Below are 24136 nucleotides of genomic sequence, written 5' to 3'. Positions count from 1 at the left end.
TATTCATTGTCACCTCATTGAGAGCCATGTGACAGAGCCCGTCTCTGCGCGGAGGAATGTCTCTGCAGTGCATGCCACGCACGGTGGCATCATCACAAGGCACGGTGGATGCCAACTCTTGCCAGCCTGGGTGGGCTTCGTGCGTCAGAGGGGCTGGCAGGCCAAATCAAATCAAATGTTATCACATGTGCCGAATACAACAGGTGTAGACCTTACCATGAAATGCTTACTTCAAGCCCTTAACCAACAATGAAGTTTTAAGAAAATAAAGTTAAGAAAATATTTACATTAATAAACTAAAGTAAAACATTTTTTTTTTAAATTACAAGAAAATGACCTTACAATAACGAGGCTATATACAGCAGGTACCGGTATATATGATCTATGCCCTCTGTGCTTGAGGAAGGCAAGACCTTTCTGTCGTCAGATATACATTCACACATACACACTGTAGTGTACTTTCATACACGCCAGTGCATATAAACAAACATCTGTCTTTGCTTGTCAGTGTCTGTGTTGGGACCATGGTCTTGATGCCAGTTTGTGGCCTCAACACAATTAACTTAATCAATCAGCCTTTCAGCGTCATTGTTGGAAGCACCAAACATGCGCTTGACCTATTTCCTGAATCTCTCTGTATTCTTCCCTAAAGAGGTGAGCGGAGCGCTGCCAGTGTGTAGGCTAACCTATTTCCCAATTTTTTGGGGGGCTCCAGAGTGGCGCAGCGGTCTAAGGCAGTGCTAGAGGTGTCACTACAGACCCTGGTTCGATTCCAGGCTGTATCACAACCGGCCTTGATTTGGGAGTCCCTTAGGGTGGTGCACAATTGGCCCAGCGTTGTCCGGGTTAGGGTTTGGCCGGGGTAGGCCGTTATTGTAAATAAGAATTTGTTCTTAACTGACTTGCCAGGTTAAATAAAAAAACTAAAAAAGCTCCCTCTGATGTCACTGTGCTCGGATGACACGTGGCTGGAGGTAGGGAGCTTATTATGCTGCCTTTGCATTGTGCACATACTGTCCCCAGCTTGCCCTGCCAGGGGCTCTGAGCCTGGTGTAGGGTGGGGGATATGGGTCAGCCAAGACCTGCAGAAGTAAGGCCTTGATTTGTGGTAGATTGAGGCTGAGGGTGTTCTGTAGATAATGCACCGCAGGTTTAGGATGAGTCTGGAAATGGTCTTGGATATGGAGGCTGGGGTGTGGGTCCCAGTGTTGTAAGCTGTTGGCTTCTCAACCATGAGATTGCTCCTTATAGTAGTATCTCTGTTCCACCTTACCAATGCCCACCACTGTGCTGACGTAACAAGAAATTCAGTCAGTCGTGTGAAGCCGCTGTTGACCCGTAGTTGTAAATCACGTTGATGTTGATTCTCTGGGGACCTGTGTGTGTGTGAGTGTGCGTGCGTGCGTGCATGGATTAGTGCTGTGAATGTTGATTCATGAGCCATGTAGTGTAATTGCAGCATATTGAACAGACATGGGGAAATCCACAGAGCTTTCCTCTTTATCACACTGTGTTTTTTTCAATGAGGACGGTTCGTGCTCGGCTTTGTAGGCAAGCAGTAAGCATTGCAATCTGAAGTCTGACAAAGTCTAACTAATTTCTAAATGAGCTGCGTTTGGTGTAAAAACACTTAGCCAGCGGAATGGAGATGAAAAATCTCCTCCCATGCCGTGATGAAAAATGACAACAGCCGTAGTAACATATTGGACATCTGCTGCAGACTGACATCTAAAGTATACAGTGCTCTGAGACAGATGTTTTCTCTAGTGCTGTGATTTGTGCTGCCACCTCGCTTGTTGCAGTAAATCAGGTGCTTTACTGTGTGTGTGTGTGTGTGTGTGTGTGTGTGTGTGTGTGTGTGTGTGTGTGTGTGTGTGTGTGTGTGTGTGTGTGTGTGTGTGTGTGTGTGTGTGTGTGTGTGTGTTCCTGCTGTAATGGTTGCACCCTGTGGTGTTTGAATGATGTAGCCCCGCTCAGGTGGGATTCCGTTAGTCGGACAGTTGAACCATCACATTGAGGTGAGACATCCTAGAATATGGAATACAAATCCACTTAGTGATTATCTACATAGCCTCTTCTCACTAAGAGGAGTTTATATGAAGTGTGTTAAGTTGACTAGAGGTAAATTAGGTTCTGTTATTGAGGGATTCTGGTCAGTCTGCCTCGTCACAGACAGGTCTGGGATCAGTTTCCTCAGACTGGAGCCAGTGGTGTGCCAGGCGAGGCTTGGGGAGAGGAGGGACACGACCCGGCATTAACTGATCTCCACTTTCCCCAGACTTCTGTGTCGGAGGAAATGGGGCAATTAAGGACAGCTTGCTCAGACACTGCATGGGGTTAATACCCAGCTCTCGTAATTAAAAATAAATGACATTTTTCCTGTATAAATATTCAAGCCCCTCTCCGATCTGTGCTGCTGACTTTTTATGGTGCATAAGCTGTTTTTTCAGATTTCAGGAACATTTGGCATAATGTTTCCTGAACCGTCCGCGGAATAAATAGAGTTTCATTGCCTCTGAGAGATTCATCTGTGGGTGTCTTGTGTTGGAGGAGATAGGCAAGGATGGAGACATGGATTCCTGTATAACCTCTGTATTGGAACGAAGGGGCAAAGGCAAGGGTCCTGACTCCAGCTAAAACAGCCATTTGTCCTGGCTTTGACCTGCTATAGCTGAAAGTGGGTGACAACATGGTCATTTAGGGAATGTTGGTGAACCTCTTAGCAATTAAATCACAAGAAATGGGTCAGAACCGCTGTGAATAAGTGTCAGCGATTGCTAGGAGTGGTGGTAGGAGTCAGGCGCAGAGAGCAGAGGTAAGGAAAAATGTGTTTATTCCTTAATACGAAAACGGTCGACGCCAACACAACCGGCGTAAATAACGAAGTGCCCAAATACAACGGGTCCACAGTACGCATATAAAACAACACATGCAGATCGCCAGCACATCCAACAACAAAAAAGCACTCTGACGAAAATAATCCCGCACAAACCTGGGTGGGCTAAACAGGCTTAAATAGCCATAAATCAAGAGACACAAATAAGGAACAGGTGCAAACAATAAGACATACCAACAGAAAAGGAAAAAGGGATCAGCGGCGGCTAGTAGGCCGGCGACGACGACCGCCGAGCGCCGCCCGAGCAGGCAGGGGAGCCACCTTCGGTGGGATTCGTGACAATAAGGATGTCACCTTGAAGATAATAGCTTTGTGTATCATAAATCATCAAACCGCACAGCTTCATTTTCATAGACCAATCAACAATTTAAAGAATGGAACCTTTTGAAACCAGCACATTATAGTAACCAATTATCCTCATCCCTTTCTCCATCTCTCTTTGCAGGAGAGTACATTAAGACCTGGAGGCCCAGGTATTTTCTACTCAAGAGTGATGGTACATTCATTGGCTACAAGGAACGACCACAAGATGTTGACGCGTTTGAAACCCCCTTAAATAACTTCTCAGTAGCACGTGAGTATCTACTCTTTCAAGAACCTACTATCTACATTACTTCACTCATTAAGATTATACGACACTTTATATTGCATAATCACCAATAGAAATATATTTTCGTTCAGTAGCTCCTATGACAATGTCTTCCCTTAATGGTACACTTCAAAGCCACAAAGTTGTGGTTAGAAACATCAGAATAGAATGGTGGTACATTAGCATTATGCCGGTATTCTCCCTGGCTGTGTGTGAATTCCAGTTTTGTCTATGGGACTACCCCCTACATGACAGGAAGTTGCTGGGACAAGCTCGGCAGATGATTGAACAGAGTAATTAGACAACATACTGTTTGTTAAACAAAATGTTTCCTGACATTCTTGAGTTATAGTGGTTATTAACCATCTGATTTCAATTATTTATCTGTGGGCTGCTCTGTCTCTATCAGCAGTACAGAGAGGGTGGCACAGTTTGTCACTGAGCAGACATGCAGTAGACCCACAGACAGAGGGGCCATGTGATGCTGCTGATATGGCTGATGAGGTGGTGGGGCTGGGTTACACAGCCACACTGACAGGGCCCTGCTGGAGCTCAGTGGTGGCCCAGCCCCATATCTTCCATCTAACAGACTTCCTGACAAACTCTTCCATGTTTCTTTTTGGCATTCGCGGTTTGTTGACTGTGTGAAACAGCTGCACTGGGAAACTGTCTGCTCTCTAAAATGTTTAACTTAGTTTCAAGCTAATTGAAAAATTGAAATTCATTTTATTTTTATGTGAATGTCATCTGTGGCCCATATTATAACTTGGACACATTTTCTGGAATTGACTGAAATGTCTGCCCTGATCACTGCTCACAGGCCCATGTATTGACTAAATCCTGAGGTAAAAATACACTATATATACAAATTAGTGGATTTGGCTATTTATTTATTTTTGTATTTTTTTCTCCCCAATTTTCATGGTATCCAATTGGTAGTTACAGTCTTGTCTCATCGCTGCAACTCCGTGCGGACTCGGAAGAGGTGAAGCCTGAGAGCCGTGTGTCCTCCAAAAGACATCCCAGCCAAGCCGCACTGCTTCTTGGCACAATGCCCACTTAACCCGGAAGCCAGCCGCACCAATGTGTTGGAGGAAACACCGTACATATGGTGACCGTGTCAGCATGCACTGCGCCCGGCCCACCACAGGAGTCGCTAGTGCGCGATAGGTCAAGGAGAACCCTGCCGGCCAAACCCTCCCCTAACCCGGACGATGCTGGGACAACTGTGTGCCACCCCATGGGTCTCCCGGGCGTGGCCAGCTGCGACAGAGCCTGGACTCGAACCCAGAATCTCTAGTGGCACAGCTGCGATGCAGTGCCTTAGACCACTGCACCACTCGGGAGGCCCTGGATTCAGCTATTTCAGCCACACCTGTTACTGACAGGTGTAAAAATTGAGCACACATGCAATCCACATGCAATCTCCATAGACAAACACTGGCAGTAGAATGGCCTTAATGAAGAGCTCAGTGACATTCAACGTGTCACCGTCATAAGATGTCACCTTTCCAACAAGTCAGTTAATCAATTTTCTGCCCTGCTAGAGCTGTCCCGGTCAACTGTAAGTGCTGTTACTGTGAAGTGGAAAAGTCTAGGAGCAACAACGGTTCAGCCACAAAGTGGTATGCCAGACAAGCTCACAGAACGGGACTGCCAAGCGCTGGCTGGAGTGGTGTAAAGCTCACTGCCATTGGACTCTGGAGCGGTGGAAACGGGTTCTCTGGAGTGATAAATCATGCTTCACCATCTGGCAGTCCAACGGACAAATCTGGTTTTGGCGGATGCCAGGAAAACACTTCCTGCCCCAATGCATTATGCCAACTGTAAAGTTTGGTGGAGGAGGAATAATTGTCTGGGGCTGTTTTTCATGGTTCGGGCTAGGCCCCTTAGTTCTATTAGAGGGAAATCTTAACGCTACAGCATACAATGACATTCTAGATGATTCTGTTCTTCCAACTTTGTGGCAACAGTTTGGGGAAGGCCCTTTTGCTGTTTCAGTATGACAATGCCTCCGTGCACAAAGCGAGGTCCATACAGAAATTATGTATTGAGATCTGTGTGGAAGAACTTGACTGGCCTGCACAGAGCCCTGACCTCAACCCCATCGAACACCTTTGGGATGAATTGGAACACCGACTGCAAGCCAGGCTTTATCGCCCAACATCAGTGCCCGACTTCACTAATGCTCTTGTGGCTGAATGGAAGCAAGTCCACTCAGCAATGTTGCAACATCTAGTGGAAAGCCTTCCCAGAAGAGTGGAGGCTGTTATAGCAGCAAAGGGGGGAAAAACGACATATTAATGCCCATGATTTTGAAATGAGATGTTTGACGAGCAGGTGTCCACATACTTTTGGTTATGTGTATTTAGTATGAAGGAAAAGCTGTGATCAGGGTTTCCTCCTCCATCCTTCCCCCATAGTGCAGCTGTTCAGTTCCCTATGTACGGCTGCATGGTGGCTGTCCCAGCCGTGTCTGTTAGGGTGGCGATAAAGATAAATGGCTGTAACTGCGGGTCTCTGTCTCCTCTCCTCCTGGCCCCTCTCTCCCGGGATGTGGCCAGAGTGCCAGCTGATGAAGACGGAGAGGCCCAAGCCCAACACATTCATCATCCGCTGCCTGCAGTGGACCACTGTCATCGAGCGCACCTTCCACGTGGAGACCCCCGAGGAGAGGCAAGCTCAGCCACAACCCCTCCCTTACACATACACATAGTCAAATACACACACACACCACAAGCATGTGCATACACATTGTACACAGTACACTGGTTGTTGGCTGACCCTACAGTCTAAATTGCCTTCCTGTTGATAAGATGACAATTACATGATTGGGCTGAATTAAATCATGTTAAATGAGGTGTTGTAATCTCCCTCTCCTTTCTCTCTCCTTCCTCTCTCAGGGAAGAATGGACGAAAGCCATTCAGGCTGTAGCAGATGGCCTACAGAAACAGGAAGAGGAGATGATGGACTCCTCCCCAGACCCAATGGACATGGAGATGTACCTGACCAAACCCAGACTCAAAGTGGTGGGTCCCCGCCCTCCTCACTCTGCCTCACCCCAACCATGCCCCTTCCTGCCTAACCCTTCCCCTTCCTGCCTCACCCCAAACCTCACCCCAACCCTCACTGCCTCACCCCAACCCTCACCCTTCCCCTTCCTGCCTCACCCCAACCCTCACCCTTCCCCTTCCCCTTCCTGCCTCACTCCAACCCTCACCCTTCCCGCCTCACCCCAAACCTCACCTTGCCCCTACCTGCCTCACCCCAACCCTCACTGCCCACCCCAACCCACACCGGCACTTCCTGCCTCACCCCAACCCTCACCGGCCCTTCCTGCTTCACCCCGGCCCCCTGACACTTTCCTAACAAATAAAATACAATTGTATTTTTGTCACATGCGCTGAATACAACTGGTGTAGACATTACTGTGAAATGCTTGCTTACAAGCCATTCCCAACAATGTAGTAACACAATTAAATACACAAGAATGGAGCTATATTTATTTATTTATCCAGGTAAGTCAGTTAAGAACAAATTCTTATTTACAAATACGGCCCAATAGTCCCCAAGCTTGTCAGCTTGGGGATTTGATCTAGCAACCTTTTGGTTACTGGCCCAACGCTCTAACCACTAGGCTACCTGCCACCCTATATACAGGGAGTACCGGTACCAGATCTATGTGGAGCTACAGTTGAAGTCGGAAGTTTACATACACTTAGGTTGGAGTCATTAAAACTCGTTTTTCAACCACTCCACAAATTTCTTGTTAACAAACTATAGTTTTGGCAAGTCGGTTAGGACATCTATTTTGTGCATGACACAAGTAATTTTTTCAACAATTGTTTACAGACAGATTATTTCACTTTTTATTCACTGTATCACAATTCCAGTGGGTCAGAAGTTTACATACACTAAGTTGACTGTGCCTTTAAACAGCTTGGAAAATTCCAGAAAATGATGTCATGGCTTTAGAAGCATCTGATAGGCTAATTGACATAATTTGAGTCAATTGGAGGTGTACCTGTGGATGTATTTCAAGGCCTACCTTCAAACTCAGTGCCTCTTTGCTTGACATCATGGGAAAATCAAAAGAAATCAGCCAAGACCTCAGAAAAAAAGTACGCAAGTATAAACACCTTGGCACCACGCAGCTGTCATACCGCTCAGGAAGGAGACGCGTTCTGTCTCCTAGAGATGAACGTACTTGTCACGTCCTGACCACAAAAAGCTGTAATTTTCTATGGTAGAGTAGGTCAGGGTGTGACAGGGGGGTTTTCTAGGTAAATTTTTCTATGTTGTCATGTTCTAGTTTTGTATTTCTATGTTGGGTTTTGTTTGGGATGATCTCCAATTAGAGGCAGCTGGTCATCGTTGTCTCTAATTGGAGATCAAACTTAAGTAGGTGTTTTTCCCACCTGGGTTTGTGGGAGATTGTCTTTGAGTTAGTGTATGTTTCACCTCTGTGTCACGGTTTGTTGTTTTGTTATTCAGTTTATTTATATGTATTGCATAGTTTCACAGTGAAAATAAAATATGGAACGACACACACGCTGCACTTTGGTCCGCTCCTTCCTACGACAACCGTGACAGTACTTTGGTGCGAAAAGTGCAAATCAATCCCAGAACAACAACAAAGGACCTTGTGAAGATGCCGGAGGAAACAGGTACAAAGGTATCTATATCCACAGTAAAACGAGTCCTATATCGACATAACCTGAAAGGCCACTCAGCAAGGAAGAAGCCACTGCTCCAAAACCGCCATTAAAAAGCCAGACTACGGTTTGCAACTGCACATGGGGACAAAGATCGTACTTTTTGGAGAAATGTCCTTTGGTCTGATGAAACGAAAATAGAACTATTTGGCCATAATGACCATCGTTATGTTTGGAGGAAAAAGGGGGACGCTTGCAAGCCGAAGAACACCATCCCAACCGTGAAGCACGGGGGTGGCAGCATCATGTTGTGCGGGTGCTTTGCTGCATGAAGGACTGGTGCACTTCACAAAATAGATGGCATCATGAGGGAGAAATTATATATTTATATATATATATATATATATATATATATATATATACATACACACATACACACACACACAAACAGATATATATATATATATCTGTTTGTATGTGTGTATATATATATATGTATGTGTGTGTGTGTATATATATATATATATATATATTGAAGCAACATCAGTCAGGAAGTTGAAGCTTGGTTGCAAATGGGTCTTCCAAATGGACATTGACCCCAAGCATCCTTCCAAATTTGTGGCAAAATGGCTTACCCGAAACGTTTGACCCAAGTTAAACAATTTAAAGGCAATGCTACCAAACACTAATTGAGTGTATGTAAACTTCTGACCCACTGGGAATGTGATGAAAGAAATAAAAGCTGAAATAAATCATTCTCTACTATTATTCTGATATTTCACATTCTTAAAATAAAGTGGTGATCCTAACTGACCGAAGACAGGGAAATTTTACTCGGATTAAATGTCAGGAATTGTGAAAAACTGAGTTTAAATGTATTTGGCTAATGTGCATGTAAACTTCCGACTTCAACTGTACTGTATATACAGGGAGTACCAGTACCAGATCTATGTGTAGCTATATTCAGGGAGTACCAGTACCAGATCTATGTGTAGCTATATTCAGGGAGTACCAGTACCAGATCTATGTGTAGCTATATTCAGGGAGTACCTGTACCAGATCTATGTGTAGCTATATTCAGGGAGTACCTATACCAGATCTATGTGTAGCTATATTCAGGGAGTACCTGTACCAGATCTATGTGTAGCTATATTCAGGGAGTACCTGTACCAGATCTATGTGTAGCTATATTCAGGGAGTACCTATACCAGATCTATGTGTAGCTATATTCAGGGAGTACCTGTACCAGATCTATGTGTAGCTATATTCAGGGAGTACCTGTACCTGATCAATGTGGAGCTACACGACCGGTCAAACGTTTTAGAACACCTACACATTCAAGGTTTTTTCTTTATTTTTACTATTTTCTACATTGTAGAATAATAGTGAAGACATCAAAACTATGAAATGACACATGGAATCATGTAGTAACCAAAAAAGTGTTAAACATATCAATATATATTTCAATATTTGAAATAGCCACCCTTTACCTTGATGACAGCTTTGCACACTCTCGGCATTCTCTCAATCAGCTTCACCTGGAATGCTTTTCCAACAGTCTTGAAGGAGTTCTCACATATGCTGAGCACTTTTTGGCTCCTTTTCCTTCACTCTGTAGTCCGACTCATCCCAAAACATTTCAATTTGGTTGAGGTCAGGGGATTTTGGAGGCTGGTCATCTGATGCAGCACTCCATCACTCTCCTTCTTGGTTAAATAGCCCTTACGTAGCCTGGAGATGTGTTGGGTCATTGTCCTGTTGAAAAACAAGTGATAGCCCTAACCAGATGGGATGGCGTGTCGCTGCAGAATGCTGTGGTAGCCATGCTGGTTAAGTGTGCCTTGAATTCTAAATAAATCACAGACAGTGTCACCAGCAAAGCACCCCCACACCATAACACCTCCTCCTCCATGCTTTACAGTGGGAAATACACATGCAAAGATCACCCGTTCACCCACACCGCATCTCACAGACACAGTGGTTGGAACCAAAAATCTTCAATTTGGACTCCAGACCAAAGGACAAATTTCCACTGGTCTAATGTCCATTGCACGTGTTTCTTGGCCCAAGCAAGTCTCTTCTTATTATTGGTGTCCTTTAGTAGTGGTTTCTTTGCAGCAATTTCACCATGGAGGCCTGATTCACACAGTCTCCTCTGAACAGTTGATGTTGAGATGTGTCTGTTACTTGAACTCTGAAGCATTTATTTGGGCTGCAATTTCTGAGGCTGGTAACTCTAATGAACTTATCCCCTGCAGCAGAGGTAACTCTGTGTCTTCCATTCCTGTGGTGGTCCTCATGAGAGCCAGTTTCATCATAGAGCTTGATGGGTTTTGCGACTGCACTTTAAGAAACCTTCAAAGTTCTTGAAATGTTCTGTTTTGACTGACCTTCATGTCTTAAAGTAATGATGGACTGTCATTTCTCTTTGCTTATTTGAGCTGTTCTTGACATAATATGGACTTGTTATTTTACCAAATAGGGCTGTCTTTTGTATACCCCCCTACCTTGTCACAACACAACTGATTGTCTCAAATGCATTAAGAAGGAAAGAAATTCCACAAATTAACTTTTTAGAATGCACACCTGTTAATTGAAATGCATTCCAGGTGACTACCTCATGAAGCTGGTTGAGAGAATGCCAATAGTGTGCAAAGCTGTCATCGAGGCAAAGTGTGGCTATTTGAAGAATCTGAAATATGAAAGATATTTTGATTTGTTTACACTGTTTTGGTTAATACATTATTCCATATGTGTTATTTCATAGTTTTGATGTCTTCACTATTATTCTACAATGTAGAAAATAGTAAAAATTAAGAAAAACCCTTGAATGAGTAGGTGTTCTAAAACCAGTAGTGTATATACAGGGAGTACCAGTACCAGATCAATGTGGAGCCATATACAGGGTGTACCAGGACCAGGTCAATGTGGAGCTATATACAGGGAGTTCCAGGACCAGGTCAATGTGGAGCTATATACAGGGAGTACCAGGACCAGGTCAATGTGGAGCTATATACAGGGAGTACCAGGACCAGGTCAATGTGCAGAGGTACTAGGTATTAGAGTCAGTGATCGAGTCAGTGCCGATAGTTCAGGTACCATTACTTGACTATTTAGCAGTCTGGCTATTTAGCAGTCTTATGGCTTGGGGGTAGAAGCTGTCTAGGAGCCAAGAGCCGACGCTCCGGTACCAACATCAGCCCTGGGAGGCTTAGCACCAGATGGCATGTCCACTCTGTTTCATCACCACACATCTGTGCTCTTAAGTCATGACACAAAGGTCTAAGGGCACCGGATTGCATGTCTCCTACACAACCATTTTCAACATTCTCACAGCCCTGAGGGTCAGAGGTTAAACAAGTCACTGCAGCATATAGTCCCACCATTAGAAGAGTGGAAGTTGCAGAGTGGATGAAATGGCACCTTAAATGCTTCTGTGTTGTTGTCAGTGGGATTATATGTCTTGACTAGTTAGAGCATGAATTTGTTATAGTCGCTGTTTGTAACCCAATGCTGCTCCCCCCCGCTCATAGACTATGGACGACTTTGAATACCTCAAACTCCTCGGAAAAGGTACTTTTGGCAAAGTGATCCTGGTGAAGGAGAAGGCCACAGGACGCTACTATGCCATGAAAATCCTGAAGAAGGAAGTGATCGTAGCGAAAGTGAGTAGAGGCCACTAACCGTTAGGAGAAGCATGAGAAAGAGGGAGAGAGAGCATGGGGGCGGTGAGGGGCGATCATGGATACCTAAACGGCAGCCATTGTGGGAGTTGCACAAACACTCTTTGTGATCTCTTTCAGGATGAAGTGGCACACACACTCACAGAAAACCGAGTGCTCCAGAATTCCAAGCATCCATTCTTGACGGTGAGAGACCCCTCCATCCACTTCATCTACCTAACCCAAACTCTCCTCTGGTCACAAAGACTCTGAGGAGCCACTCCACTTCAGCCTGAGAGCTTCCATTCAGGGGGAGATGCTGAATCTGTGTTGGGAGAGTTTGAGCAATGTTTACAAAGACAGCAATAGACTTGGCCTCCTTTGAGGACACTAGACATCTCATTGTTAGTTAACCACCTTTCTCAAAGTCTGCGATGGCTCACAATGCAAAACTCTTCCACATTAAGTGGCTGGAGTAACACATGCATCTTCTGTACATCCCTCTGTGGTGAATGGGGCTAGCAGTTGTCACTCAACAGTTATATCCCAAAGGCAGATATCATTTCAACAAAGACTTTGGTTTCTTATGGAGAACTTGCAATGGCGGGCTTAATTTTTGATCCATTGCAGTTGTTTAAGTTATTGGTGTATATCCCCAGGGTCCCATGTGGCTCAGTTGGTAGAGCATGGCGCTTGCAATGCCACGGTTGTGGGTTCGATTCCCACAAGGCACCAATACGAAAAAAGTATGTACTCGCTACTGTAAGTTTCTCTGGGTAAGAGCGTCTGCTAAATGACTAAAATGTAAATATATATCCCCAGGGCCTGAAATACTCCTTCCAGACCCACGACCGGTTGTGTTTCGTGATGGAGTATGCGAACGGCGGAGAGGTGAGCTTTTTAAGCAGTCAATAACACCTGACACGCAAGATCCAATTTAGCTAGAAGCCAATAATCCTCCCACCCCTCCTTCTGTCTATGCTAACCCTGTTCCCTCTGTCTCTCCTCTCCCTCTCTCTTATCTTCCTCCCTCTAGCTGTTCTTCCACCTCTCCCGGGACCGGGTGTTCTCGGAGGAGCGGTCTCGGTTCTACGGGGCGGAGATAGTGTCAGCGCTGGACTACCTGCATGCTGAGAGGAACGTGGTCTACAGAGACCTGAAGGTAAGGCGGAGGAGCACAGTCTGCGGACCGGGATATAAATAGTGTCCACAGCAGCAGCAGGCCTCCCCCTGATTCAGTCCTCACTGCAGCTGGAGACCTAGACTGCCCCTTTCTACAGCCGGAATATAATAACCACCATCTCCTTCTGGGCAGATGTTAGATTCCTTTATTCATCTTTGTGTTACCATTCATGTAAATAAGCAGTGAAAAATTTGTATTTTAGTATTGACAGTCATATTTTACCCCCGTCATCAAACTTATTCTGTCTAGCTGTAAATTGTTTGTACCAAAAGGAAGAGACTAGTACAGAAACTCAATGATCTGTATTCATAGCATAAGAGCAGAGGTAGCAGAGGCATGATATGACTGGTTTTAAAGGGGGGGGGCATCTGTAGCCCTGTTTCTTCCAGCTGATGAAACTATACCAGCCAGGTCAGCATAGCCTCCTCCCTCCTCGTCCCCCCCTCCCTCTGCTCTCCCCATGGGTTAATGAGGCAGGCTCCCAGCCTGCTAAGGTTCTCCTGAAAATGCCAGGGTAGCAGTATTGGAGGATGTGCTGACTCTGGCCTGCCTGCCTAGTGCTGCTGGCCACGTGTGGGCTACAGTTGCCAGGTGACTTTTACTGAGAGGACACACTGATATTAAAAGGACATGCATTGCTAGCTCATGCCTCTCAGAGCTGAAGCCAAATCAGCTGTGCCTCAATCACACAGTCACTCCCCCTCCTCCTGTTGCTGATACTTCCTGTCTCATTCTGTCTCCTTGTCTCAGCTGGAAAATCTCATGCTGGACAAAGACGGACACATAAAGATCACCGACTTCGGACTGTGTAAGGAGGGGATCACAGACGGGGCCACCATGAAGACCTTCTGTGGGACACCAGAGTACCTGGCCCCAGAGGTAGTGTATTCTCACAGTCCATTCACAATATAGGGGTCAATAAATCTTATCATTTTCTTTACATAAAAAATGGAGGCCTTTGGAGCCCAACCCATGTGACCTTCCTCTTCAGTGCACACTCTTTTGGCATGTACTCATGAGTATTTTTGTCTATTCAAATTTGAGTGTAAATCAACTGAAGAGAATAAAGTCACATAATTGGTAAATAACTGAAAGAATTAACAGACTAAACACGGTTTGAAGAGAGGAACTGTATTGCAGCGAATATATCCCACTACACATATCATCGTAAATGTCTGTTGTCGGGCATATTGTTCAGGCATACAAGCTATGTCACATTTTTTGGGGTGTATTTCCTGTCTAATTTAGTTTAATTTAGTGTAATTAATTGTAAGATGCAAGGCTCCCTTGCAAAAGAGACCTTGGTCTCAATGGGACTCCCTGTTAAAATAAAGGTAAAATAAACTGTTGAAGAGTGGCTTTGGGACAGCTGTTCCTAAATGCCTGTCTAATCTCCAGTATAAGACATGCAGCTAATGAGTCTGCAGTGTGCAGGACAGGCTGTTCCCTGTACACATGCCTTCTCAACCAAAAAATATGGGGTGTGGCTTCTCCCCATTGCGTGCAGGTATGACGTGGGGTGTGTAACACGATAGAGCATTGTACAGTGTGTGTGTGTGTGTGCTAGTCCCCTTGCCTCTTGCTGTAAGAAGGTTTTCTGGGAGAATGGTGCCCATGTTGACACAGTTGCTGACTCGTTGTTTTTAGCCTCCATTTGGAATTTGCTGGGGGGTTTGGCAGTGCCTCAGGAAACGTGAGTTTCCGCCCTGAAGAAAAGGTTACATTGGCTACAGCTGCTCCTGGCACTGAGGGGGCTTCTAGCCGACTGCTGCCCAGGATGCCTATCCTGACCTGGGCAAAGCCAGGGCCACTCTCTGGGCCTGTTGTCCTCAGTTCTCCCCTGTAACAATCTCCCATGGCCTTTTCATCTGACATCTTTATATTCCTCTCTCTTAGACTCTTAGCTATTCATAACTTGTCTGAAATGTCCACATCAACTAGCCCATGTCAGCTAACGTTTTTTTTAAGTTTAGTTTTTTATCCTATAGATATTGTTGACATTTTTTTGTCACTCAAATATCCCATGAATACACATTAGACTGGCAAAATGTATGGAATTTAAATAAAAAAATTGCTTTAAACCTGTGAAATTTCCTCTCCAACAACAAGAGGGGTGTGGACAGTTTGTCATGAACAGTGCTTGTTCCCATAGAAATAGACGTGGCGTGTGCTCACGCAGGGGGGAGGGCCCAATGCTGGAAGGGGGGCCCCGAGTGAAAAAGTTTGGGAACTCCTGCTCTAGAGGACCATCCTAATTTACGGCATACAGTAGCCATCATCACCAAAGCCAACTAGAGCATGAATTACTATATAACCATCATGTCACGTCCCTCACACTAGGGCAAGCAACAGGCAAATGATCATTAAAAGGAAAGAATCTGTTTGTCATTTTTGTATGTCCATGAGTGGTATGTCATAAATGTGCTGAAGAACAACCCTCCCCCCTCTTTAGCATTCTGAACACAGTAACATAGCTAGTGGCACCATATAACAGCCCCAGCTCTGCTCCTCCTCTGGCAGCAGAGACATCAGGGGGCGTTTCCGTGGAGACGGGGTCGCCATAGAGCGTCTCTATGGGAGCCAGGGCCAGGCAATGTTACAGGTTGTTCTGCAGTAAACAATGATCTTGTTGTGTGTGCTGCACAGGAATGCTGTAACGTCTGGGAATATTCCACAGGCCAGACCCGCTGCCCAGACCAGGGCTGTAAGCCTGCATCTTGCGAACACCCATGGAACAAGTTTCACCTAATCCACTGTGAAATAGAGTCGTTTTATTGAAACATTGGAACGGCAATGAAGTCGATTTGTGAAAGTAATGAACAATGAAAAGGAGAGTGAAGGGCATGTGTTTGGGAGAGGGACAATAGCTGTGTTTGTGTTAGAGGGAGAAAAAGGCCAGAGAAGTAAGATAGAGGGCAGTATCAAGTGGAGGAAAAGTACAGCAAGTGTACGTTTCACTCCTACCTCCTCTCTGCACTGTGCTGTCCTTTGGGCCAGTGTAACAGAGCTGGTCCAGGCAGCCCTGGTTACGTGTGTGAGGGATGAGCTTGGCTCCTGTGGTCCTGGCAGCTCCACAGCTGTGGTACTCTTCTACATATATGGGGCAGCTGCAGGCCCAGCTGTCGTGTGGTGTGAATCACACGACAGCAGTGCTGGAAATAGAGACGGTCCAGTAATCCTAGCACCGTGCCGGCTTCACGTTACCCTGCCCTCCGAGTCCTCCTCGCCCCTAACCGCAGCGCCAAGCAGCGTGCCCACAGATGCAGGCACACACCACCCGCCCAAACGCACACAACACACTCCGGTTTTGTTCCATTTACGGTCACATCTGTCCATCTGTTCTGCCCGCCTCTTCTCTCTGGGTCTGTGTACCTTCATGTCCATATGTAATTCTATTAGGCTGCCCTTTTACCTATGATTCTATTCCTGGACCAATTTATCTCACCTCATATAACCTTGTTTTAAAGAACAGTCTGTTCTCATTGGCTTGATTTCACCTACAATATCCTTCCTGTACTGTTGACCGAACTACACGTCCCAGAAGGCCTTGTTTAGTAACAACTCAAATACTATTGCTGACATTCAACAGGCTGCCCCAGTTAGACAGCACAGAGCCAAATCGAGCCAATTGATTAGAACGTGTGAACACGTCATCTTCCAAGATGTGTGAACCTCCACTTCCATGACTAAGGGCTGTGGCAGTGGTGTGGTGTATGTGGTTGCTGCTATGGGGACTCTGCTTCCACTAACTGGCCCCAGCCTCTCCAGCCTCCAGCCCCTGCCCAGCCTATCCCTCCCTCATGATGGTGTGTACTGCAGACCTCTAGTGCTTAAATATGCAGGGCTCCAGGGGAAACTCTATCCCTGCTCCTAATGTGAGATGTGAGTCAGTGTTGGCTGTGGCTGCTTGGAATCCCAGACCAGGAGAAGGGGGGTGGGGGTTCACTGGCCTCAGGGTTCTTTATACAGCCTGGAGAGCTGCTGACCTCACTACCCACCTAATGTCCATCCACTTAGCTAATAGCTAGGTTTCAGAGATTTAAACCAACAATGTATAGTATGTCTCTCTTGATGCTGTCATAGGGCCGAATGTTCATTTGAACTCCTGCTAGCCCTTGTCCTGTATGCTTCCAAGTATGACTGTGTAAATGTTCCTAATGGTATTATATTGTATTGAGTTGTGGTTGTCCTGTGTTGTCCAGGTGCTGGAGGACAATGATTACGGTCGGGCGGTGGACTGGTGGGGTCTGGGCGTGGTCATGTACGAGATGATGTGTGGTCGGCTGCCCTTCTACAACCAGGACCACGAGAAGCTGTTTGAGCTCATCCTCATGGAGGACATCCGTTTCCCACGTACCCTGGGTCAGGAGGGCAGGTCCCTGCTCTCCGGCCTGCTCAAAAAGGACCCCAAGCAGCGGTGTGTAGACCCTCTTGCCAGCAGTTATCCACCATACCGTATGTACAGAATCCCGTGGAATATAATGGCATGGATTGATTTGGCCACGTATTTACTTTGTTTTGGTTCCTCTATCTTCCAGGTTAGGTGGAGGACAGGATGATGCTAAGGAGATTATGCAGCACAAATTCTTTGCTGGGATTGAATGGCAAGATGTTTATGAGAAAAGGGTAAATTAGTGTTCCATTTTCCATTACTTCAGTGAACAACCAATAGATTTCACCAGGCCTGCAACTGTCTACAGTCTGATTGACAGGACAGATGTGCCAATGTGCTCATGGTGTCCTCTCTTCTCTCACAGCTGGTCCCGCCCTTCAAGCCCCAGGTTACCTCGGAAACAGATACACGGTATTTTGACGAGGAGTTCACAGCACAGACCATCACTATTACACCACCCGGACAAGGTACTACCTGACCCACTGCGTATTCTGTATCTTTACAGAATACACACACCACACTCAGAGAACAGTATTACACACCCAGACAGATAATCATACTTTTGTATTTCACTGACTCTTTGGACCTGAATGTTTTTGTTTAGTAGGGATGATCACAGTCTGACTCAGGATGAACTGGAAACGCAAGGAGTTCTAAATGTCATTACTGTAAAGAATACATATTCCGTTTCAGAATCTCACATAAATTCATCTGCCCTCTTCAGAGATTTTAACTGAACTTTAAATTATCATTTGGCTCTAAAGGTCAATGTTTATTTTTGGGGTTCCAGAATTGGAGTGTCTCAAACAAAAATCCCCAAGCTGATCTACATTGTTTAGATAGAATTTTGATTGAAGACCGTAATATTCTTCCGCGTTGTCAGGCTCATGAGAGACTGTGCCTTTTTCTCTACTTTAAATGCAGTCCTATCTTTGGCTTACTCTGACTGCCTAGTACTAATTTGTGGGCACTCCCAGTATTTTACTCGCCTATTCATTGAACAAAGAAAAGAAACCATTTTAAAGGTGCACTCGATAAGATTTCCACGTGACCTTGATGTATATGATACATTATACAGTTGCGGACAAATATATTGGCATCCTTGCACTTTTCTTAAATAATTCCCTATTTCTAAAATGAGTTGAAATTGAAAAAAAAAAAATGTTCTCCACACAATATTGAATTTTGATCATTGTAGATCCAATTTTTATTTTTGTAAACTTAAGTTTACCATTTTTATTTAGAAATTAAATACAAATGGTATGGACAAATGTATTGGCACCCCTTGTACTTGGTTGCACAGCCTTTGGCTAAGATAACTGCAGACAAACCCTTTTTGTAGCAATTTGGCCCACTTTTCAGCAGCAAACTGCTCTAATACTTCAATGTTTGAGGGGTGCCATCCACCAACTGCTTTTTTCAGATCTCATCATAGGTTTTGGATGTGATTTGGACTCATGGCTAGCCACTCTAGAACAGTCCAGCGTTTCTTCTAAAACCATTCCTGGGTGCTTTTGATGTGTATTTGGGGTCGTTGTTAAGCTGGAAGACCCACAACCTTTAACAGAGACAGGTTTTGGACTGAGTTGAACATTGCACTCCAAAACACCTTGATAATCTGCTGATTTCATGATGTCTTCACATGTTCAAGGCCCCCAGTACCAGAGGCAGCCAAGCGACCCCACAGCATTATTGAACCTCTCCCATGTTTGATTGTAGGGAGGGTGTTATTTTCTTTGAGTGCTTAATTTGGTTGTTGGTAAACATAGGAAGACCCACTTCTGAAGGAGACACAAGAATGCCTGATGCAACTTCTCCAAAGCTCACCTAAACAAGCCTAAATCCTGGGGGAAATCTTCTCTGGACCAATTAAACAAAATTAGAGCTCTTTGACAATACAGATCAGCGCTTTGTTGACTGACAACCAAATGAACATTCAATGGAAAGAACAGCCTCCCTACAATGAAACATGAGGGAGGTTTGATAATGCTGTGGGGTTGCTTTGCTTTGCTGTATTGGGGGCCTTGAAAATGCACGAGGCATCATGAAATCAGCAGATTATCAGGTGTTTTGGAGTCCAATGTTCAACCCAGTGTCCAAAGACTGGGTCTCCATTGGAGGTTGTGGGTCTTCCAGCTGGACAATGATGCCAAAATCACATACAAAAAACACCAAGGAATGGTTCAAGAAGAGATGCTGTTCTGGAGTGGCCAGCCAAGAGTCCAGATCTGAATCACATCCAGAACCTATGGTGAGATCTGAAAACAGCAGTTGGTGGATGGCACCCCTCAAACATGGAAGCATTTGAGCAGTTTGCTGCTGAAAAGTGGGCCAAGGTGCAGTAAGATCACTGATGGCTACAATAAGCATTTGTCTGCAGTTATCTTGGCAAAAGGCTGTGCAACCAAGTACTAGCCAATAATTTTGTCCATGCCGTTTGTCATTACTTTCAAAATTAAAAATTCTAAACTTAAATTTACACATACAATTGCTTATGCAATGTTGAAAATCCAATAAGGTGTTGAAACCAAACGTTTTTTTCCAATTTCATCTTATTTTAGAAGAAATAGGGAATTAAAGAAAAGTGCAAGGCTGCCAATATATTTGGCCGCAACTTTATATCTGTACTGTAGCACTCAAAGAATTAAATCCCACGAGAAAAAGAATAGATAGTTTTTAACATCATTCAAGGTATAGATTGCACTCTCCAAGGCAAATATTGAAATGATAATGGGGAAGGTCCATCTTCCCAGTGCAATTAATGTGAGGTCAAATTACATAGCGCTTATTCAATTCCTCTGGGGGATTTGTGCCCCCTCCTGGAACGTGTGTGTAACGTCTGTTATTCCATAGTTCACTGTGTACCTCACATGGAAGTGCTAGACCACTAGCAGTGTGTGCCAAACTGCACCCTGGCTATTACTAGGTACATTATGCATTAGGACTCAATCATAAGGGTTTTTGTCACTGAGAGGAAAATATATATTTTGTATTAAAGTGGAAATCAGAACGTATACACTAATGGAGTTCTCTGTGCCATCCCTCTCTCTTTCCTCCCCACTCATTTTGTATTCCAGAAGACAGCATGGAGTCGTTTGACAGCGAACGGAGACCCCACTTCCCACAGTTTTCCTACTCTGCGAGTGGAACAGCCTAAACACACCCCTTTATTCCTCTGGTCCCACCATTTCCCCTCACCCCACCAGACTGCACATCCAACTACCGGGGTTTTCACCACATCCTTTCATTACTTCACCAGTGTTTCAGATAGTATTGTTGAACAGACATTTGCAATCTGCAGGTTCGGTAATTATACGTTGGAAAATACTCCTTACTACACAAATGAAAAACCACTGATTTGTTTCTGTGGCCTTTTAAGACTTTTCTAATGGTGAGAGAGAACACTACAGTGCATTTCCTGCTTGTCTTGACGTGTTCAGTCAGACAAGCTTGATGTTCATAAACCTAATTTATAGGAAAAGCGTGATCATGCAGCGATGTGGTATATGAATTTAGAATGATAAGGCTACACGTTCTTAAACTTTTGTTTGTCTTACTTTTGTCAGCACCTGTTATATTTGTCACATACTATTCACAAAGTGAACGTTTGCCTGGAAAATGTCACGGGACCATAGGGACTATATTGAAATTAGCCATTTAAAATTGAAATGTATTTTGCTGTTCTTTGTTTAAAGGGGCGATCTGCAGTTGTTACATACATTTTTTGACTCATGAATTAATGATATGTACCCATTGATTCTTGAAGAATATAACTTATGAATGCCTAATGAACTTAGTTGAACTGTCGTACCCCATCACAACCCAAAATATAAGATCATTTTTCTCCAATGTTTGTAAACAAACACTATATAGCCTCACACTATGGTTAAAATGATCATTTTTGGATATCATGGCTGGTCAGTCCTTGCATCCATAGCTCTGTCTATGAATTTTAGTGGTTCCATCTCCAACCCCATCCCTCAGCTTTTTACTGAAATAGGGATGGGGAGAACACTTTGTTTCAACTGCTGATTTCCGCTTTAATACAAATAAATATTGTGGCCCAACGGCAATAATAATAGATGACCAATGACTTCATTTTCAATGAAGTGGGAGATTAGTCTGATGTTGATTTATTTTTATCAAGACTTTCACACTATCACTATTTGACCAACACTTTGAATCTCCTTGGGCTGCCAGTTTACCGAATCAATAAAATGTATAATTCTGTATATCTAACTGTTCATAGAACATGGTTGATTATTATAGGACTTCCAATGCTCAAAAAAACTTTCTTATCAGAATTTTAAAGCCCCAAAACATTAGAGAACAAGGTGAGAATTATCCAATGGACCACTGTCAGTCTAATAGAGAAATTGTGTAATACAGTGGCAGAAAGGGGATTCGCAGATACTTAAATAATGCTTATTCTGGGGGCAGGCATACTCTAAATAGATTAAAGCTTGCTGTCAATGAATCTCAGAACTGTGTACACATGGTCAATTAGATATCCATTTCCTGTTGTCCAATTGAAAAGACAGAGTTACTCTAAGCCCCCTGGACTATCATGTGCTTGGATCATGGTGCCTCCCTGTCTGAATGTTGTATTCCAAACACTCTAGGCTGCTTCCCTCTGAACTGGCCAGTCAGGTACTGATCCTTTCTGCCCAATCAGGGAATCTTTTCTCTCTTCTGGATTTTCCTCTTCTACAGTATTGGGTGTTTTCCTCCCAGTGTACTCACTGCAGCCTCAATGAGGTCACTATAACAATATACAGTCCTTTAGGACTTACTCCATAAACAAACTGGGCTGTGGTTCAGGGGGAAACAAGTTAAGTCAGCTTTGATCTCTATAGGTAGGGATGTGTTCCATTCCTCTGTACATGGCTCTGAGTTGTTATTTATAGAAAACCAGCAATGAAAATGGATTTGACTGTGCCAATGATATGCACTTTCCTGCCCCAAAGCATGTATGTATGTATTTGTACACTTGTACTTGTTACACTTTGCTGTCAGAAACGACTGAAACAGCACCTCTCTAGACATCAATTCTGAAAGGTGTGAACTATGAAAAGATCGTTTTTGCAATTAACCCCCATATACAGATTGCTGTAGATAAACTGGTAATCTTGAAAATGGAACACAGTTCTCCGATGAGTTTCCAGAAAATTCTGGTGTGTTTTCAGATGACTAATAATCACAATATAAATGTTAATCATACAAATGAATGTAACAGCTTTTTATTTTTATTTTCACATCAATTCCTTTTTCTCAAACAATTCTTAAATTGTTAGATCTGATTGTTGCTTAATCCTATGCACACTCATCCTTTACTGTCACCCTCTGAAAATAGGGAAATGCATTTTATACCTTTTCTTTTTTTAACTTTTTTTGTACCTCCCCTTTCCCTATCCCGAGACTGAGGACACCAGCTTTAGTAAATAAATAATATCAACTTTGTACACTGTTTTTACAGTTTTTTTCTTTTTTCAAATTGATTAAATAAAAGGTCTTAACTAAACCTGCCAACTTGTCTTTCATTGTCTTTTGTTCAGTTGATCATTCAGCCATTCTTACAGACCTCAATAACTTCTCGGATATGCTTTTAACCCACAGTCATAGCACAAGCGTGAGTTGCTAATGCTTTGATCTGACTGAAGTATTATTTTTTTTAAATGAAATAAAAAATAAACATCCTTGAACGAGGCGAACGTCTGAAACATAGGAATATACCTAAATACTGAGTGGCTGGATAGGTTGGACTTCTGTACCTCTACAGGACTGCATAGGTCCATGTCTGTCTGGGACTCTGCAGCTGGTCAGAGCTGGAGGAGAAGCTCCCCTGGGCCAGACCCAGATGGTACAGTCTCCTGAGCAGATGTTGACAGCCAGGGCGCTGTCTGTCTGTGGCCAGCTGCACTGCTCTTCACTGCAGGATCATGGTTGTGCCCAGCGTGGGACTCACCTGACAACCGTTCCTCACCTGGCTCCAGCTGCACAAACCACAAAACACCTTTGTGCTAGCAGTGATTTTCTGCCCTCTTGGGGATGTGTTGTGGGGAACTTGTCAATTACTGACTCCACAGTCTCTACCTCTTTCCCCTCACCTCACTGTACCAATCTTTCCTCTTATTGTCTCTGAAGATTGAGAACCATTTATGCTTTGCATACAGTGCCTAGGGAAAGTCTACACACCCCTTGCACAGTCACATTTTTCTGCCTTAAAATAAAACGTAAATAAAATGTTTTTTTTTTTTCTACTTCACATTTCCAACGTGAGAAAAACATTTCCAAAGTGAGAAAAATTGTATAAAATGGGTGAGGTGACATCATGAAAACGATGTTGCGCTTCCATGGGCAGAAGTCTGTGTGTTGTTGTGATTCTGGATGGCCAGATTGATAGCAATAGCTAGCTAATCAATAACTGTAATTATGTATTTGAGCGATTTTTTTTTTTTTTAAATAACTAGTGCTCATTAAGCAAATGTATTAATGTTTTCAATAAACATTGGAGACGAAATATAGTTTACATATGATCAACAATCCAAGCCAACCCTGTCTGTTCTTCCTCATAGTTAGGCACGTCTCGGTTTTGTTGCTAAACAACCACCGGAGTGGGTGTGTCGAAAGGAATGGGTGTATGGAAAGCGAATCAGCTATTGGGCAGATTTGTTGCCTCTCAATACCGTTTTGCGTGACTGATTGGACTGCACAATGAGTCGATAAACCGGGGACCAGTGCACCGGTGTTGTATGGG

General features: G+C 44.1%; 1 protein-coding gene across 3 annotated transcripts in view; it reads left to right on the top strand.

The window, feature by feature from the left end:
• LOC106582637 (RAC-alpha serine/threonine-protein kinase) overlaps nucleotides 1–22908 on the top strand; it is a 39209-nt gene extending 16301 nt beyond the window's left edge. For all 3 annotated transcript variants that reach the window (XM_014165920.2, XM_045715535.1, XM_045715539.1), the window contains 12 exons: nucleotides 3342–3470; nucleotides 6050–6161; nucleotides 6389–6515; nucleotides 11675–11806; nucleotides 11945–12010; nucleotides 12626–12694; nucleotides 12840–12965; nucleotides 13737–13865; nucleotides 17189–17403; nucleotides 17525–17612; nucleotides 17744–17846; nucleotides 20457–22908. In XM_014165920.2, the coding sequence (XP_014021395.1) occupies nucleotides 3342–3470; nucleotides 6050–6161; nucleotides 6389–6515; nucleotides 11675–11806; nucleotides 11945–12010; nucleotides 12626–12694; nucleotides 12840–12965; nucleotides 13737–13865; nucleotides 17189–17403; nucleotides 17525–17612; nucleotides 17744–17846; nucleotides 20457–20536 (1376 nt within the window). In that variant the 3' untranslated portion in view covers nucleotides 20537–22908. The remainder of the gene's footprint in view (nucleotides 1–3341; nucleotides 3471–6049; nucleotides 6162–6388; nucleotides 6516–11674; nucleotides 11807–11944; nucleotides 12011–12625; nucleotides 12695–12839; nucleotides 12966–13736; nucleotides 13866–17188; nucleotides 17404–17524; nucleotides 17613–17743; nucleotides 17847–20456) is intronic.
• The last annotated feature ends 1228 nt before the right edge of the window (nucleotides 22909–24136 follow it).

This window comes from Salmo salar, chromosome ssa01, assembly GCF_905237065.1.
Source record: "Salmo salar chromosome ssa01, Ssal_v3.1, whole genome shotgun sequence".
Taxonomy (NCBI): domain Eukaryota; kingdom Metazoa; phylum Chordata; class Actinopteri; order Salmoniformes; family Salmonidae; genus Salmo; species Salmo salar.
This window is presented reverse-complemented; position numbering and strand designations above follow the sequence as displayed.